Consider the following 20330-nt stretch of genomic DNA (forward strand, 5'->3'; position numbering starts at 1 on the left):
CCATGTGAGATCCAAGGGACAGACCTTTTCCATGGCTTTTTGCACCTCAAGTGGGATTTGCACAGCTGAGGGTGCTCAGTGTGCCAGGAGGTGAAGATGCCCTGGAGGAGCCCCCAGCCCCTCTGGCCATTTCTGAATAGCTGAATTCTTCTCTTATTTGCGAGGATCTGCCCGCGCTTCTCAGATGACAACATGCACTTGTGTGCACCTATTTTGTTTGGTGTATTTTTGTCAACAAACCAATTTGTATGAATGAGGGAGATTGTAAGCATTCGTGATTTCTTAGTTATTACCTGAGCCTGACCTCCTGCGTGTGCTCTGGCAGGAGCTGCAGAGGTGTACCCGAGGAGAGGATCAGGCCGGTAGCCAATACCGCCAGCATTTTGAAGCCCCCAAGCGCTCAAACAGCAAAGAACGTCTGGCAGCTACTTGTCAATAACCTTGTAAACAACACCCCAATGCCCTGACTCATATAACTACAGGATCTTTTACTGCTGGAAACACAACAAATTAGAAGAATCGATGTACCAGGGAAAGAAACCCAAGTATTAAACCAGCAGTTTTGATGTGAGCGAGATGAGCAGCCTCACAAAGTCTCTCCTGTCTGTCAGCAGCTTGATGCCATCCTAACACGATCTCAGTCCTGCTCCCTGGGGAGAACGCGTCCTAAAGATTGGCCTCAGAGGAACAATGGTGCGCACCCTGGCTCTGCTGGTAGCTGGGACTCTGGATAAGGAGCCTGGGTTGGAACAGTCAGGATTTGGCCAGGCTGCCTGGCAGAGCTGCCTCTGATGTCCGCACCCTGGATCTGCTCTTCCTCCCTGTATCGTTCCTTGAGGGGTCCTTGACGGGTATCAGAGAGCATCCAAAGGTGATATGTCTTCTGATGGAGCATGGCAGTTTCTGGTGTTGTTACACAGAGCCACCCTCAGCTTGCAGACGCAGAGGTGGACCACAGCCCATTTGCTTTCAGATTTGGTGGGGTTTGCTTCTTTGCAGCAGCTTTTCAGAGATGTGTAGGTAAGATGTGACCTTGTCGACCGCGCAGAACACATGAAGAGTACCATGGGGTTGTCCTCAGTGTCCGGCGTGAGCCACCCCATTGAAATGAGCTTCCCTCCAGGCCCTCATCATCTGGGCACAGGGAGGCAGAAAGCACTGGCCAAACCCTTCCCTGCTGTCTCAACACAATGTTCTGCAGGAGCAAGGGGCTACAAGGCTGCGCGGGCAGAAAAACAACATGTGTTCAAGCAATTAAATCCCATGACTAAGGGGAAATTAATGATGCTTGCAACCCACACCTTCCCTGTTCTTGACGAGGTGCAGATCTCCTGGCTGGGTTCCTTTCCCCAAGACGAGGGGCTACCACCTTCTTGTGGCTGCTGAACCCATGGGAGCTCCCTGCCTGCGTCTGTTCAGTTCCATAATGCTGCTGCCATCAGGTGGTGAGCTTTTTAGATCAAGGATTTGCTCTTTAAAGCACGTTCTCTAAAGCATGTCCTCAAAAATGCCCTGAAAGCAAGTAATATTTTACTCTTCGTAAGCTTGTTGCCTGCCAGTGGCAGAGGAGGCTGCGTGTTTCCACTAGAAATAAAGGGTCATGGGGTGGACAAGAGTTAAGAAACTCTTGGACGACGGCACAAACACCTTGAGAATGGTTGTTGTCTGCATACAGGGACTGTGGGATCGGGCTGAGCCTGGAGTTTGGGCTCAGCCAGGAAAAAAATTATATTTTTTTATTCTACAAAAGATTGGTGAATTGTTTAGTGGCCCTGCAAAATGACTTTTTTTCCACCTGACTCAATTAGACAACTGTGAAAGAGGATTAATTGCACTGAAATCAATAGTGCTGCAGGGCTATTGCTGACATCAGCATAAAATAATGTCAACACAGGAAAATGTAGATTGGATATAGTAATATAAAACAGTTTTATACTATTTGCATACACTTGACTACTTTTACACCCATTTTAGACCTATTACAATGACTTAATGGAAGTCAGTGTAGATCCACAGTACAGCAACGAAGACAAAAATTTTCTTGTGTACGTATGAAAGGTGGCAGGGTGGTCTTCTAAAGCCATGCCTGAAACACACGTCAGTGAAGGCCGATATGAACGATGTGTTTTCCCTAACTGCATAAAAATACTTGCTTTCAAGCTATACAATAGTAATCGATTTGGACGTGTGGTTGGTGGTTTGAGATGATCTAGTAATTGATTTTAAAACAGATGGCAGCTGTCAAATAAGCATTTGTATTTATTTGATGTTTCTATGAGAACCCTTGGGGTTTCGCTATCTCAGAAGTCTTTGTTTTCTCCTTTCCTAGACCCCCTTTCTGTTCTCTGATCTCTCATTCTCTTATGTTCTTTTGATGCTTCCTACTGACAAATTCTTTTGAGCTTTCTTTCCTAATGTAAACCATGGCCTTTATGTTAGGCTTTAATTTCATTTTGTTTAAAATTCCTTTTTATTAACAGTTTTAATAAAGCAGCAAAATGTCTTCATATACTTCATATACCAAATACTTAATGATCTGAGTATCATCTGCTATACATCACACAAACAAAACCATTGATTATGCTTCCTGGAATGGCTACACTTTACCACATCAGCAATAAATGACATAGAAGGGGAAGTTCCTTCTGTCAGACAAAATCTGGCATGATTCTTTGTGTAAAAATTAAAATATTCTGAAATTAATAGGTCTGTTGACAGAAAACTAGATATGTTTGTGTGGTCTGTGTGCTCTGCTCAGAGGAGAATGAAACTCTATTTTCCATCTTTGTATTCTGCGGACACAACATTAATAATATTGTTTTGATTTCCTACTGAAGAAGAAAATGCAATGTCTGGAACAAGAAGAGAATTTTAATTGTTTAAAACAAATTTATTTAATAGGTAAAACCTCCTAAGTGCCTCTACCCATTGCACCCTTATTTTGACCTTTTGAGATGCAGAACGCCTCTACTTTTCTACATGCAGTTAAAAAACCCTTTCTGCTCATGCTCCAAGGACACCTCCTCAGCTGTTATAAATGGAAGTTATTTTTTTGAAGTGAATGACACTGCAGTTGTTAACTGCAGCTCATCTGTATAACATGAGGGGCTTCACAAGGGTGGACACACCATTCAGATCTCCAGAAGATCTCTTTATCTGCGGTACAGATCTATAAGTGCGTTACTTTTTTCTTGGAAGAGATGAGTTTCTTTGCATTCATTGTAATTTTTTCCCTGGGCGTTCTTGTTAGAAGACATTAGCAGTTAAAGACTGAAAAGCTCTTTGGACCAGTCTTGCCCCAACTTGCTTGCTCCTGTAGAAGGGCTTTATGTGCCACTGCCAGTGGGGCTGTGTGGGTTAGCACTGTGCTCCCTACGAGGGGTGGCAACGTGGACACATGGGCACGGGCACATCCCGAGGATGGCTGTGGAGTGATGGGCTCCCGCCTTGCACAGAGCAGAAGCGTGTGGGTGGCCAAAGCAAAGTGGCTGATCAGGGTGGTGTCTCCAGCTGTTTTCATTGTACGTGGGAACTGGGGTATTGATGCTTGTAATTTGTGTAGGCTGGGTGGGTAAATTATACAGCTAATACAGCTATACACCTCTGTTCACTGTGATGGCAGAAAAAAAAAAATTCATTTGAAATTTTTTTCTTTATTCCTTTTTCATATTTTTTTCTCCTGACATCATATTCATTCATTTTTTTTTTCTTTTGGAAGTGATAGAAACAGGTTGCAATGGTACCTGTCAGAGGACTGGTCTGTCCAAACATCCTTGTCTTCTTGTGCAAGTCTCTATTTTTGTTAACTCACACTTGAAAATTACAAGTTATTTGTCGTGACTTCAAGAATTGAAAGAAACCTCTAAGCTACCAATGGATTTCCCAATCAGTCATTGGTGAAGGCTTCATCCTTTCGCTAACAGCAAGCCAGAACTTTGCCACCTTCAACAGAAAGGCATAATAGACAAATATGACTCAGGATGGTCAAAGGCTGCGGAACTAGTTAGATTTTTAGAAATGCATGAAGAAAACCCCGTGGCCATGGCATTTACAAATGCTTATTAACAAAGAGGAGCTCTACCAGTCTAGGACTCTGTGCAAGCCTGGGAAGTGGAGTTATCATGGAAATGTCTGTAGAAATACCACAGTGTCAGATTATATCTCACATTAAAACCATCTGTGGATTTCCAAATGTGGTTCATACAACAGGTTTTATCCAGAGTCTGCTGGTTGCCACTGGGCTGCAAAAGATAAATCCCTGATGCTTTTCCCAGCACCAAGTCTATAAGGAAAGGCAGAGATCTGGACTGACTTCAGTGGGATTGTTATGTCCTTAGACAGGTGGACATGAAACTTAAGTGTTTGATTTCTATGGCCAAACCTTTGCTAAAGGTCCTATACAAGTATCAAAAGGTATAGCAAAATCTGCTTGTGGAGGTTCTTACAGTATTGGAGTAGATACTGTCCATGGCAGAAGGGGATAGATCATTTTTTGAAGTCACTTCCAGTACTATTTTCTATGATTCTTGAGGATTTTGTTAACTAAAGTAAGATATAAGTCTCCATTTCGTTGCTCTTGCAAGTACTGCTGGCATTAACTCAAAGTTTGAAACAGGCAGACACCTCCTTTCCTTTTATACACGTGCTGGGCTAGTTTTGGAGAACACAGCTACTAGAAAAGTGCATCCAATCTCTGATCCACTCTGCAGTCCATCCAGGGATTGTCCTTATAGTATCATGGCCAAATGCTACATCCAAATCCAGATCCATCACACCTTGTTACTTGGCAGCTGAGAACCACAGGAAGGGACTTCTTTTTCCTTCCCGACAGTGAGCAGGAAAGCATCTATCAGGAAACACGTTCTTCTGAAGAGATGACACTCCTGCTGAGAGCAGCACGATTCACTCTGGATGCTACTCAAGTCTTGATACCAAAGACTACGACCTACGTATTGTGCTGAATGCAGCAACCTTTAATTCAGCTCAGGGAAGATTCCTTCCATCAGACCTCTGTTACTGTCTCCAGTTTCTTTTCTCATCCAGTGATATCAAAGTCATTAAAATGGATATTTACCCAATTGCCACTGGACATACTCTGACCTGGAACTTCAAATGCTCCTCCTGAGGATCTGTTAACTTAGAGCACTCTCTGTTTCACACAGCTTTCAAATGATCATTCAATTGAGTCTTATTCAGCTAGAAGAGGGATTAAAATACACATACTGTAACACTCTTTGCGTGTAAACATTTCACTGGATTACCAACTAGCTAGTATGTATGCCCACCAAAGATTCACTACTTATAAGCAAGTCATCCAGCTGCTGAGCAGTTCAAAATTGAAGGTAGTATGTGGAATAAGCATTGACTTGCCTCAGACGTTGTGCTTGAACCCAGTCACCATGTCAGAACAGACGGTGTCCCAGTCCTTGTTCGGGTAACTGCACACTTCATTCTCACTGTTTTTAGGGTGTTCACACCCCCAGTGTGATGGCTGGCAAGCAAAGCTGTGGAGAAAGAAGCAGCGCGAAGCCACTAGCAACTGACTGTGAGGAATCTCTGCAGCTCACTCACAGCATCCCTACATCACATGGCCAGCAACTGCAAGCAGCTGCAAGCTTTGAGGAAGAGAGCAAAAGATTTGATCAGTTATCACTCTCTACTCTTAGCTAGGAGGTCATGAGGTCTACATGGAGGGGGGCTTTGGTGTTTTAAGGAGAACCTGCTTTCTTATATATGTGAAGTGGGTTCTGAACTGACTTTAGGAAGACCCAGGAGTATTGAACGCAACTGATTTTCTGAGCATGTGGTAGATGCAAGTGCAAAGAACAAAGTGCTCAAGAACAAATTGTCTGCACATTGCATTTTATTTTCAGCTGAAACTTGCTGGTATTAATGTATTTTATATCTCATAAGAATGTTCTCTAGTTTGCTAAAACTAACTGATCTCTCTAATGATGGCAAGGTCCTGGCTTTGTTTCAAGGCAAAGGTTCACACAGTTAAATCTCATTAAGAGAGAACCACAAAACCTGCACTAAAACCGTTCTTGGCATGTGACCTTCAGCAGAACTGCTTCATTAAGTCTGAGATCCTGGAGAAAATGTTTGCTAAATAAAGTCATTCCTAATTAATGTTAAAATGTCAAGGATTCTTCTGCCATCCATTTTTACTCCTTTTCCTTTCTGCTTTTAATTATCTCCTTAATGAGCAACTGATATAAAAGTCAAAAGCAGCATCTTTTAAATGTATACACCACAGGTGGTACAATGCAGCAAAGAAAAATCGCCAGACATGTGCTTTCCCATGTAGTATTTGCAACTTCCTAGCACCTTTCTGAAACCTCCCTTAGGTGTTTCCATTAAGTATTGATTAATTCATTTGTTATTTGTAGAAGACATAACTATTGAGGGTGATTTTCCCTTGCACCCTTTCTAATGTTACCTTGAGTTTTGTCTCAAGCCATATGCAAGTCTGGATTAACAAAGGTGTTCATTTGCTCTATGATGAATGTCATTGTATGTCTGCTCTCCAAGGATGACTCATCCCATACTTTTTTTAAAAGACATAAAACAGTCTTTGGTATATTTCTACTCTTCAGACCCGAGAGACGTTCTGGCTGGATCGAGGGGTCATCATAGGGTGGTGTACAAACCTAGTGGGTCTGTACTCTGAAAATCCTTGTCTGTTTTTGCAATGACCAGCAACAACAGCAGAAGTTGGAGCTTCTTGTACTTATATGGAAGGACTTCAGTGATGAAGGCTTGGAAACACTCCGCAGCCCCTTTAATTCTTATTCTCACATTAAAGTAATGAGACCTGTCTTCCTGCCCATCAATCTGTACAGCATATGCAAGTCCTTCTGCTATGGTTTAAATAGGAATGACTCATATGATATTAAGCCTCCTAATGAAAATGGATTACATTATTGCCTTTCGCAAAATGGGAGGTTTAAAAAGCCAAGTTAGTGTCTTCCCAATGTCAGTAACTGGAGACACTTTGGACAAAGAGTGAATTTTATAGCTTGTCGGGATATCTATAAGCTGAAGTCATCTTTTCAAAGAAGGATAGTAAATTATAAGAAAAAATATTAGAAATTAGAAGTTCTTTGAATTTGTGTTTAGTAAGAATTAGGTTCTGTCAGCCTTCAAAATAATTTCTTAGGATGACAATCTTGTTTTCTCCTTACATGCTTGAACCCTGACATGTTTGTATTGGCATCTTTCTGAGTACCTTTTCAATAGCAACTACGTTATTCGAATCACCAAAAAATCTGTAATCCCAAAATTCAGTGGTAAACAGGATCAGTCTCTAGCTATTTATTAGAAATTGCTTTGCAAAAGTTATGTAAAAAATTCAATAGGGATAAAAGTCAAGATGGTATCCAAGCCGCAGACTCTAAAGCCTGGTATCTTGTAAAGTTTTACAAAGTGCCAGCATTGCATAACCTATAGAAAATTGCGAATTTTTTGTTTATTCCCAACTGGCAACAGAGTTTAGGAAGTTTTGAATTGTAGATGAAGCACTTGTATCTAAGTATAAACACTGTTTGAATCCAATGATATGTCTCTGGTATGACTTTGTGGACTCTTTATGGAGGAGAACTAAATCTCAGTCATTCCGGTTCTCCACTGGCCCGAGGGACCCTCGGTTATGTTACCTGGGGGAACCTTGGTTATTTTACCATCAGGCAGGTAGGAACCCAAGCTCTGCCAACACGTCCACCTATATGTGTTCACATATCCATGTACCGGACACATAATAGGAGCAGCAGGGCCTTTTATGCTGTCATGAGTATGTGTACTAATATGAATAATTTGATGTTTCTTGAGCAAGATAATTATGCTTAATAAACTATATGTTCAGAGTAATTGTTATCAATTGTATTCATTTGTGTACATGGCATAAATTTAATGAGTATTTTTAATTGACTTTCCTGTGGCATCTTCCCTGTGCTGTGATTAGACTGGGATTTTCATATCTATGCTCTTTCATTTATGGCTAACTAGTAATTTCTGTCTAATAGCCTTTTTTTCTATTCTCCCCCTTCCTTTTTTTTTTTTTTTTTAATTAGAGGAGATTTTGAAGACTCATATTGCTCATTGGTGGTCTCCTGATGGCACGAGGTTAGCGTATGCAACAATTAATGCCTCCCGAGTCCCCACCATGGAGATCCCAGTGTACACTGGCAGCCTTTACCCTACTGTTAAAACGTATCATTATCCAAAGGTAAGGGGAAATAAAACAAATGGTCTTGTTGTTCTATCAAAAAAAAAATTAGATTTGTTTTCCAGGAGGCTCAGACAGGAGACCGTATAATAGTGCACATTCATAGCCAATGAGAATAAACAGATCTAAGGCAAGATCAGCTGTTCCCCAGTGAATGTGGTCTTCATTACTCTTTAGTTGCGTTTGTAAAATTGCAGTTTTCTGACTCAAGCGTTAGTCACCGTAAATATAATGAAAATAAAATTTAAAAATTCTTGCTTTGTACCCGCCTAAAAGCAATTGTGCTTCCACGCTGGATAGGTGTCTGAGAATCTGGATGCCAGCATTACTACATTTAGGTACATTTAAATTTATATAGAAGGAAAATGTAGTGTTTGGGCTTCCTTGGAATACCCAGGATGGCCTAATGTCAGAGGAGATAGCTTGGCTTCGGAGCCATGTTGTGCTTGGGCGTTACACAGAACACGGCAAAAGACAGAAAAGACTTAGGAGCCGATCTCCTTGATTGCAGAGACCTGTGCAGGGGGTACACAGCGCCAGCACAGCTTTCTACCAGTGTCGATACACTGCTGCTGCCGTTGCTGCAATTTTCTACTATAAGACAGTGCAGAAGTGTGCTGTGCTGCAGTCATTTCTTCTGGGTATCTCGCTTTAGGCACTGATTACCCAAGACCTCGTCTGTTGGTCCAAATTGAAGCGTAATTTAACAGGAGAGATAGCAACGTATATGCAGGTTTCGTGGAAGGCAGCAGTGATTCGGCAGGGGATGCCTTTTCCTACAATTCCAAATGAATCAGTGCTTCACTATATCTACTATCATCCTGTTAGACAACGTTTTATCAAAAAAACCCACCCTAAAATAGCAATATTTCTAGTCACCATGAAAAGGAGCATTTTTTTAGCAAGGGTAGAAGTGTCCTAAGTAAAATTACCCCTGGGTTGTGCTTACCGACCTCGCCACGCCTCGGTGCCGTATCACTGCAGTCACCGTTTTCTCGTGGACAACTGCAGCAGGCCAGTCCGTAACCCCGTACACTGGGAACGCATTTTTATCATCCATGGGGACGTAACGAATCAAAACCATTCTGTGTTGTATAAGAGATGGTAATTCGTTCTTATTTTAAAATCCAGGCTGGAATGGAAAATCCAACTATTTCTTTGCATGTGATTGGTCTGAACGGACCTACCCATGACCTGGAAATGACTCCCCCCGACGATCAGAGAATGAGGTAGGTGCTTTCTTGCTCTGGGATGCTGGACCCCCCATTCTGTCAGGGATTTAAATCAGTCCCTGACTTTTTTCAAGATCATTTTGCAGTACCTTTCTCTGCCAGTGTCATTTTGTGTCAATCCGTTTACAATTTTTTTAAATTATTTTTGTTCTTACATGTGTCTTTATAGAACATTATTTTTCTTTCATCGTTTTGCTTAAAATGGCCATGACCCAGACTAAGTTCGGCGTAAGGTTATTTTCAGAGAACCTGGCAGAATGTCCCAAAATCCGTAACGCGTTCAGTTCACGTGTAATCACGGGCATTGTAAAGGGGATATTGTCTGCACCCGGTGTGAGAGACCGTGAGGCAGAAACACGGCAGCCCTGTAACACAGCGAACCGGAGCTCACTGCTCCGTGACGTGCTCACGGGAATGAAGCCAGGCAGATGTGCTGCAAATACATTGGCCAGCCTTCATTAAAAACGAAAAGGAAAGCTCTTTGCGGATTTTAGGGCAAGCGTATTTTAGAAGTCGGCCTGCGATTCAGCCAACTACTTAGACACCCATTTCTAATTAAGTAAGTGCCTAAATCTGCGTTCAGCAAGAGTTTAAAAGTTTGGCTCAGACTTCAGCGTGTGGTGGTCAAAGCTTGAGCTACCTTTATGGGTCGGTGAACACTTGAAAGGAAGATGATGTTGTTCAGGAGAGAAGCAGCTTTAGATAACGCATGGCACACCTCCCTGCAAAGCTTGGAGATTAGACTCCAAATCCAAATTCCAGTAACTTTGATTTAAACTTGAAATAGCAGGTCAAGAGAAATCTGTCTCTGCTTCTACATCTGAAGTATCCGCAGTGACCCTTCCAAATGTAACGCTGCAGGATTATCCTTCCCAGGCACATCACTTGATCTTGCAGGAGCATCCACCCAACGTGCGTGCTCACCTTTCCTTACTGATTGCTAAATTAGTTTGCTGGATCTGTAATTCCAGTGCCAGCAAAGACGGAGGTACAGCACGGAGCTAATGAGACAGGGCAGCTTGGAGGGCAGGGGTGATCGTCATGACGCGTGGTAAATACATAAGGCCTCTAGATAAATAGTCTGCGTAGTCATCTGATGAGAGGATACTAAACCAGTGGGATTATTTACGGTGGGAGTTGCCTGTCTTTGCTAAGAAAGCTAGTGTCAGCCTCAGAACGTGTTTTCACTGAATAAAATACTCCGCATCCACTTATGCAGCGAAAGGTGTTTGACCTGTGGCCAAACCAAAGGGGCGTAACTGCCCTTGCCTTTCAGTAAAACAGCTTCAGATCCAGACACAGCAGGCAGCGGTCCAGGATCGCATCCCATCACAGTATCCCAATCACAGAATCAGAACTGCAGCTCCCGCACGGTATCATTTTTCTTGTTGCTAGCTTACTCTGTAAACAGAGAGACTCGGGGACGTTTTAACTGTAGTAATAACTTCAGACCGCAAGATCCAAGTGTTGTTAATAAATTTGTCCTATGTGGCTACGGGTGGCTGTAGTTATTTGGTTGCAATCGATATTGTAAAATGACAGAAAATATATCCTAATTAATTAGTCTCTGTATATTTCATCAAAACCATGGCAATTTCCATCCCTAGGGCATGGTGTAAGTAGTGCTGCTAGAGCAATAGGGGTGCATTTTCATTATGCATATGTTTTCTGAAATGAGGGGATTAGTGCGATAACGTTTCATTAAAATAGGCAAGAGGGACGTACCGTACAGTTAGTTACAGAAGGGAGTTTCAAAGAAGCAGGGGAAGCCGGTGATAAGGATCTTCAAGCAGAGCATCTGAAGCCTTTCAGCGTGCGCAATCTGTTCACGCAGCTGATACATGGGCAGAGTGGTGCTTCTTGGTGTGCTTTTTATCTGGAGCAAAGGGGTTTGGTACAATTAATAAAGCTGAGAATAAAGTGGAGATACGCCAGGGTCTTTTCTCTTTCAGAATTAAAGGAAGTCAGAAATTTTCCACAGAATAAGGATATTTTTCAGTTTAAAAAAAAAAAAGGAAAGAAAAAAAAAACAAAGCTGATGATGGGAAAACAAATGTACAATTTTAATAATTTTTCCTTTTTAAAAATCTTTCATTCTGAGCATTTTTGCCAAATCTTCCCCAATGCCATGCTTTTCTGGGAGAAAAAGAAAGTGAAGGGAAGGGGTGGAAACTGCAGCGGGGGGAAGAAGTATTAAAACATTTAATGTCTGACAGGCAGTTTTTTATTTTGGTGAAAACTGCTGGACCCCGAGAGTTGCATCAGCAGATGGTCAGAACTGAACCATGATCCAACTTATTTTTCACGTTATATTTGCATCCCAGGTGGCGAATTAAAGAACGATGTCGTCTCCTCTGAGTGCAGAAATCATCACTGGTCCTGCCACGGGCCGTGAACAAATAAATAATGGAGAAACTCAGACAAACTGGAGTCTGGATCAGAGGCAGGAGCCGGCGGTGCCCCGGGGACCGCGGGTTGTGCTGCTGCCTGTCACTTGGCCATATAATATATCATTGTCCGTTCTTTGTGGCATTTGTGGCTTTATTACTGTTGTCATACTTTAAGTATTCATATTGTGGATTCATACCTCCTATTTTAGATTCATACCTCCAGAAAGCAGCCAGGTGAAGTTAGGGGATGGATAAGGGCGCTGCACAGTGACCGGTCTCGGATGACTGCAAACCCAACCGCCAACGTCTTTACTGGGATGGGGAAACACGTTGCAAACCTCAGCGTAACTGCCCCCTTCCAGAAGGGGCTCGGAGAAGTTATTCCTTCCCTTTGGGAGGGTGTAACCTGCTCTGATGGGGATGTCTACGAACGAAGCCGTCGGGTACCTGCTGGTCTAGATTTCGCTCTGTGGGAAGAAATAGGTTCTCCTTAAATCAGCTCCCTATAAAATCTGGTTCAGGTCAGGAGAAGAGGGCTTGGGAAATACACTGACTCCCTGTTTCTCTCCTCTGGCTGCTCAACCGGTGCAGCTGCCAGAGCTGCAGATGTTTAAAATTAACTGAGATGAATCACGCCTTATTGTCTCATTTTCCTCTGCAAAATGGGAAACATAAAAAACTTGGTTGTCCTACAGAAGAGATGTGAAGTGGAGTAAATTACAGACTTCACACTACTCTGGGACTAGAATAATAACTATACGACTGTCTGCAGTTGTCTGCTGGCTGGAGTATCCGTGGGTTTGATGGGTGGGAAAGGCTTCAGAGAGAAATTAAGACTCCATGCCCATCTCTAGGGTGGTAGGGAAGATAGTATTTGACTTAAAATAATAATTAAAATTTCCTGAGGAGGAACTATGGCTCCTGTGTTCAAACAGTGAGAGGGATGTAAAAATTGAATACATGTCCTTCAAACTTTAAATTGGATTTACGGAAAAAACGCTCCAAGCCACAATATGTACTAAATTCTCATTCCTTTTCTGGGGAGTCTGAATCTGCTCAGTTAATTTTGGAGAGAAAGAAGAGATGGTTATACGGTTTAATTTTGCTTTGTTGTCTTTTTCCTCCTGAGGTCTATGCTGTTGCTGATAAAGAGTAAAATTACGATTTTATTTCAGGCACTGAATTTTCAGACTGCTGTTGTCTCACCTGAAAGTATCCTTCCTTCCAGTGCAGTGGATGCAATCGTTGAGGTCTTTTGTTGTTTTTCCCCAGCCAAATTCAGGCACTAAATATTACCGAAAACTACGAAATCAATTTCCAACTTGTTATTTTGCGAGACAAACGTGCCTTTGTTGCTTTTGCCCTCTCTCTTCAGTATATGTGGGAGCGCTTGCCAGAACACAAAGTACTCTCCAGACACAGCACATTAATTCCAATGAGAGCAACAATTCCTTATACATATTTTATAGCAAACAAATGAACTAATAAATTTTTTATAGACTGTATGCTGTGAAAAGTCATATTATAATTTAAGGATGTCTTTGGCCCATGTAGCCCAGCAGTGTATTGTAACATTACCAGCTTTGTCAGCTCAGACAGGGGTTTACCCTACAGATAAAGTGGTGAAGCCCTGAATTGCTGCGGAGGTGGACATCTGTGGGTACCACCGCAGAATGGCTCCGAGAAGCCGACCATCACTGTATTTAGTTGGGATCCTGTATTCTCCAGCCCAGCCTAAGTGGTTCCATTGCTCACTGTTGCATAGGACTTTTCCTTAAGACGCTGATTACAGGACCGTGCAGCCCATACTAGTGATTTACTCCAAGTATTAGCACAACCTGAATATGTCCAGCAATAGAGGATGGTAGAGGGAATGTGGAACAGTGGTTTTGCCGGTGCAAACTGTCACATCTCTGCTGACGTCTTTATGACAACCAGCTGCATCTACTTTGCAGAAACCTATGTCTCTCTAAACGCTATCCTTCTTGCTATTTTCCTTTTAATGCAACGCTCGTGGACATTTTGGTGTGCAATAGGCAAATTTAGATGCCATTAACTCTTCATAAGCATAAAGAATCCAACCATTTGGCAGTGATGGGTCTAAGTCAGCCAGTTAGTGTGCTCAGAATGGAAATTGTTTGCAGTTTCTTTTCCACCTATGCATAAATTTGTCGCTCCAGGCATTTCAGTCCTTCTTGGAAGACGGAATAGCTTGAAAGATTCCTTATCTCTGTATTCGTCTCTTCTCTGAAAATGACTTTCAGAAGTGGCAGATAAAACACCTGCACAGCCCTGAAAGTGTCATTTTTAGGGGCTGAAATCGGTACGTAAGGAAGCCTAGAGACATCAAGACGCAGCATTCTTAATAACCAGAGATCTCTCCTAGCTCGTTTGCCTGCAGCAGCCTCCGCCTGCTCTGCCTTGTGGCAATTCATTAGGATGTCAACACTGTGATTTGTCTTACCTGTGTCTGCGTTTGCAGGGACTACTACATAACCATGGTGAAATGGGCAACCAGCACCAAGGTGGCGGTAAACTGGCTGAACAGGGCCCAGAACGTGTCTATCCTGACGCTGTGCGACGCCACCACGGGAGTCTGCACGAAGGTAAGGCGAGATGAGCCAAATGGTCGTTCGTCATCGGTTTTCATAACCCACACCAGGAGAAAGTAGTTCAGTTGTTCTCACCTGGCAACAAACCAGCTGGCACACATTTATTTGGGCAGAATATAAAAAATGTTTGCAATATTTACTTTTTTTTTTTTTTACACCTTCTACAAAGCCGGGAACAGAGAGTGTGTGTGTGTGTGTGTGTGTGTGTGTGTGTGTGTGTGTAAGAGAGTACGCACAAGCACACACACACATTGAAAGGGCTGTCACGCATTGGAACAGGCTGCCCGGGGAAGTGGTTGGGTCTCCATCCCTGGAGGTATTTTAAAAGGCAGGTAGATGTGACACTGAGGGACATGATTTAGTGGTGGACTTGGCAGTGTTAAGGGTACAGCTGGACTTGATCTTAACAGTCTTTTCCAACCTAAATGATTCTATGATTTTATATATTTAATGGCATTAAAAATGGCTCTTGCTTATCTACCCGCATTTTAATTGTAGTTAATTAATCCCTCCTTTAGACACACTAACGTAAATGGCATATTGACATAACCTGCGTAAGTAACAGCAGATACCACCTTTTAAACTGGCTTAGGTGTTTCCACAGCAGAAAAGTGTTCTGATATATCTATTCCTCGTAAAAATGATGCAATACTATGCATAGGGCACAGTGCAGAGTCTTCACAACTTTTGTTTCAAACTTTGTTTATTTTTTAAGAAGCTTTATTTCTTTGGGGAATTATATATCCTGTGGGTTTGTGCGTTTTGTCTGTATGAGTAAAATGTTTTCTCGAGCGAGTGCATGCTTGTTCACCAGAGAGGAAAGACAAGGAGAGCAGTCACTGGATTACACTCCTGAAACACACATTTAAACAGTTTCGTTGCGCTTCTGCACAACTTTTCAGAGTCAATCCAACCGCTTCCTGCACTGATAAGTTAGATGTAATACATGCAAAGTATGGCATTTAATGATCTTGTTTTGTTTTAGAAACACGAAGATGAAAGCGAAGGCTGGCTGCACAGACAGGTAATAGTGATCTTCTCTTCGCGGTCAAGTTTTTGGTAGGTTTTTTATTTCATTGTTTTTCCCCCAAAGAGAAAAACTGATTTCCAGACCTAAGAAAGATACGTGGAAGATAGCACAATTTGTATTATGGAAAAGGGTTTCTCAGTAATAAACTAGTTCTTATTGAAGATGCCGTCTTCTCTGATAGGTCCCATAGTTCTTAGCCTTCAATTTGCTTGGATTTAAAAGAGACGAGAAGCTGATGCTGGTGGAAGTTCACCCCCTGACAGTATCTGTGTGAGACTCGTCACCTTCAGAGGCAGTCCTTCGTACCCCGCTTTTGGGACTGATGATGATTGTAAGCAGCACAGTGGTTGCATTCTTGTCTTCTAGGCAGGAAAGATGTTCACTGTCGAAAACAGAAGATCAATGGTTGTTTCATGAAACGTGCCTATGTCCATTCAGAGACAAAATCATGCCAATGGGACTTTTAAGTCATTTGAGCTAAATTTGACAAAATTATCTGTGTTACTCTCCAGCTATTTGCACATGTAAGAAGGGTGAAAAATAAAATTAAATTGTCAGTGGGGTAATTGAAACCATGAGAGCTTACACGTGCTATGTGCTGCTATCCCCCAAATGAAATAAAACAAAGATGAAAATAAACCCTGAAAAAAAAAAAATCGAAAATAGAATAGAAAGTTTAAACGCCCGAGAAGTTCTGATTTATGGGATTTTTCTTTTTTTTTCTTTTTTTTTTCTTTTCAGAAAAGAGTGTTTTTTTCAAGGTATGTCTGTATAAAACCTCTAGATTTCCGGCATGTAAGTCTCCTGAAGATCATTTATAACACTTCCCCAGCAGTCGGGTTGTGAAGTGACCTCAGATTTGATTAAGCTGTTCTTTGGAGAGAAGCTGCTGATACCAATTCAGCCACAATAGCGAACTGTTTTTCATGGGATATATGAATGCCAGACAGGGAGTAGCATATCAGATGAAGATCTTGTACTATATTTTTCCAAGTCCAGATTTAAAGCATTTCACATTTTTGTCACAGCTTGTTCAGAGGATCCAAGAACCTGTAGAAACCGCGGTACATCAGTTCACAGCAAGAACAATGATCTCCTCTGTTCCAGTGGCTGTCCTACAGCAAGGGGCTGTGTCTGATCCAGATAAAAATTGATTTTACAGAGAAAATAGATTTTGTGCTCCAAGCATTTCAAATAATCTTTTGCTGGTATACTCAGGTACAGAGTAAAAGTGCTGCTGAGTATTCTTTACATTTGTAAAGGCAGTGTTGGCTTGGGTAGAAAACAAAAGCTTCAAAGACAAGCCAAGTCAAGAGAAAATTAAATTGCTCATATTTTGTATCTTTAAAATTTAAAAAAAAAAGAAAAGTAGTTCACAGGATTCATTTATTTTATAAACCCAAGAACGGTTTTAATCCTTTAACGGCTATTTACCGGGACCTCCATTACTGCAGTGTAGTAAAACTTGTGTTTTTACAGGGCTGTGGTTCTTTAGACGTTCCCCTACTACATGGACAAGCATTAAAAGGTGGTGCTTTGTCCTGAGTAACTGTAGTAAATGATCTGTCAGTCTTTAACGGGCCTGCTCCAAGGACGATCTGTCTCCAATAGATGCAGGAGAAAATAGGATATAGTATGTCTCCAAACATGATATACTTAGTTTGACATTAGAGAAGTGTATTGATTACAGCCAAATGAGTCAGACGTCTCAGAATTAAACTAAGATAACACTTGCTATGGACTTTGGAGACATTTGATAATGCTCTTCAAAAGCTTTTGTAAGAACATGAAGAATTATAGAGCCCTTTCGCCTGTATTTCTGACAAAATTACTTAAAATTCTGGTTTTGACTGAATATTTGATTACTAGGATAATTGGATTCTCTATATTTACCTTTTACTCTATGACACATTCATCTAATAACTGGAAAGTTTCTTTCATGGCAGGTGTGTCTGACTACAAGAATGATGGGAAAATGCTAAATGCTAGTGTGAGCCCCCTAACCTCTTTAAGGAGGAGATGAATTCCACTTTAGGCAGCTATTGGAGGAGCTCAGGAGTGTGACTCAGCTCAAGATGAAGACTCCTTGGTTGACACATTTTAATATAGGTGCCCAATTCCCCTCTGTAGACAGACAGTATGGTGAGCAGTGTGGTCACACGGTCAACGGACCTTGAAAGTGATTCATGCCACCCTGAAGAAGACACCCATTGCCTGGTTGGCCAGCTTGCTCTGTATGCTCCATTGACCAGACCTTTTTTGAGAAGGACCCCCATTTTAAATCAGTAGGATCAAGGAATCTAGCTCCTTGCTTCATTCTTTAAAATACTCCTTCAAAGTACTCCAAACACCTGATTTGGAAACCATATGAGAGCTTTACCTTTTTCTTGGAGGTTTAAGTAAATCTGATCTTCCTGGAATATGGGCAAACTTCACAATAGACTGGAAGTAGGAGACAAGGAGAGGAAAACATCGGTATCAGAAACGCACCAAGGACGTGAGAGAGTCTCCAAGGATGACAGGGTTGACTCTTTTCAGCTGCCTGAAACACTGGGCGTTCTGAGATAGGGCGTACAACCCATGAATTTGAATTTTGTTGTTATAGTAGTATCTCAGTGAAATTTAATAGTCTGTGTATGGAAGGTCATAGTAAATGATCTTGTGTTCCCTTCTGGGCTCATGAATTAATTTTATTCAAGTTCAGAAACTTTGGAGAGCTTCTCTCCAACACAGGCAAAGACAAATACTGGTGTCACCATCTGTGTAGCTGAAAAATAGGATAAATTATTCAAAATATAGTGAGAAATATACAGTATTTATACAGACTAGAAAGTGTCTGTCACTCCTTGTCTGATGATATGACCAGAATTTTCAAACCTTTTGCACAAATAGAGCAGGTGCATGTTCACTGAAGCTGCCTAGGGATTTTGGAAGTTTTTACTGCTTTTATTTATATATTTGCTTGTGCACTTCCGAGCATAAAAGCCAGATTGAACTTTGCTCATACTTTTGCTTAAATATACAAATTCTTTGCAACAGTAATTATAGCTATAAGCAATTGTGTTTCAATTTTTTGTGAAGAAGCCATTTCCCAATAGTGCCGGTCATGGTCATATGCAGGCAATGAGTCAGCAAGGGAGAAATAAGACAATTCCTGAGCACCTGCTGGAGACGAACTTTACTGGCATTTTAATTGGCTTATTTATTTAATTGTGAATGTGGCCTGAACAAATTTAATTATAAACCAGGGTGCAATTCCAACTCCATCAAAGGCTATGGACTTTGACGTTGACGTCGGCAGGGCCAGGAGATTACCACAAAATTCTTTAGAGACATATAACCTCCAAAACTGCCTGAGTGGGCTGGCTGGCCTCCCCCGATAACGGTTCCTTTGGGCTGAGTTTTTCTTTCCAATTCTCCTATTTCCCTAACGTTTCAGGGCACCTAAGTCTGAAAATAAAGACTTTTGCTCTATCAAAAGGTTGAAATGTTGAGTACCTCACACCATTTTTCTTTTATAACTCCCTTGTCTTAAAACTGACAGCATAATAACCCAGTAATGATTCTCTCATACGAAGTTAATAGGCAGTATGAAATGAGATTCTTTTAAATAAAAACAGAGCTCGGAGAACCTTACAAACAGGACTGACTCTTTCACCCTGTAAAGCCCTTTTGTCATGTAACAACCCCATAATTGACCTAAAGTTGCCCTAAAGACAAAGGATGAAGCAGAAATAGGACCCAAATCCCCGTATTTCAAATGCACAAATTCACCTGCCAGAGCTAACCAAACAGCGTGTCGTTACAGTGTCTTTGGTGCTTAAATGAAGAGTCCCGATTTCGGCCAGTGGAGGAGATTGATACTCAGAGGCATGGGCTCCTCTCCAGTGATGACCTTGTATTTTGATGGCAGGTGGCCTGGCTTCAGAGATGGCCATTGGTGTGTTGTGTCCAACCACAGATGATCATGGGGACAAGGATGGAGGATGAAGCTCAGTATTGCCCCCGGGGATGAGTGTGGCAGAGGGTGAAAAGAGATCTTCCCCTTGCTCTCAGAGGAGGAGGTGACTTTGTTGTCACAATAATGCCGATGAGAATCTATAACACTTCATTGTATTTCAATGAACTGCTTACCAAAACGCAAAGAGTTAAAAGGATTTATATCACACCTGTTTATCAGAGCTATTGCCAGGTGACACTTAAAGTATTGGGGAATTTCCCTGAAAGAATAAATACCTACAGAGCAAAATCATTAATTCTGGGATCTGGACAAAGGTGCATCAGAAAGAGTGGCTACAGATCCAGTGATGCTCAGTGATCCCTCTCCATACCTCTGGAATACACTTTACCTTTTTTTTATTGTTATTCCTTGTTCCAGGACTTCATGCCCTTCTCTAAGATCTCAGACTGCCCTTAGTGTTGTCCCCTCATGCATCCTGATTCTGTCAAACTTGGGATAAGCTTCTGAGGCACTCCTTGGTTTCTTCTTCTCCTGACCATTTGCAGATACACTGTCCTGTGCTGCGCAGCTCTGAACTCCAGCACTGATTCCTCCAGGCGTCAGGGAACCCTCCAGCAGCCTCCCATCACCTTATCTCTTCCACAAAAGCTGAAATCTTTGGTGGCATCATTTTGATACACAGCGTTAAACAGGTTGCTGGAAATGGAGTTGCTGCTGCTTTCTTTTACTGATAGCGACGCAGGTTGGTTAGTCCCACCGGTTCCTTCTGCAGACACGGAGTCATCCTTTATTTAGTGATTGTTCCTTCAACTCTGAGGGTGACTGGGTAGTCCTCAGCTCCAACCACCAGATTTCCTTCCTGCTCTACCCTGGGGACAATC

At 41.9% G+C, this 20330-nt stretch overlaps 1 protein-coding gene across 4 annotated transcripts in view; it reads left to right on the forward strand.

Moving 5' to 3' along the window:
- The window catches only part of DPP6 (dipeptidyl peptidase like 6), a 570235-nt gene that overhangs the window by 503006 nt on the left and 46899 nt on the right, over positions 1-20330 (forward strand). For all 4 annotated transcript variants that reach the window (XM_074574110.1, XM_074574111.1, XM_074574108.1 and 1 more), the window contains exons 9-12: positions 8070-8224; positions 9356-9453; positions 14329-14452; positions 15444-15482. In XM_074574110.1, coding sequence (XP_074430211.1) covers positions 8070-8224; positions 9356-9453; positions 14329-14452; positions 15444-15482 — 416 coding nt within the window. The remainder of the gene's footprint in view (positions 1-8069; positions 8225-9355; positions 9454-14328; positions 14453-15443; positions 15483-20330) is intronic.

This window comes from Larus michahellis, chromosome 2 (genome assembly GCF_964199755.1).
Source record: "Larus michahellis chromosome 2, bLarMic1.1, whole genome shotgun sequence".
NCBI classification, from domain to species: Eukaryota; Metazoa; Chordata; class Aves; order Charadriiformes; family Laridae; genus Larus; species Larus michahellis.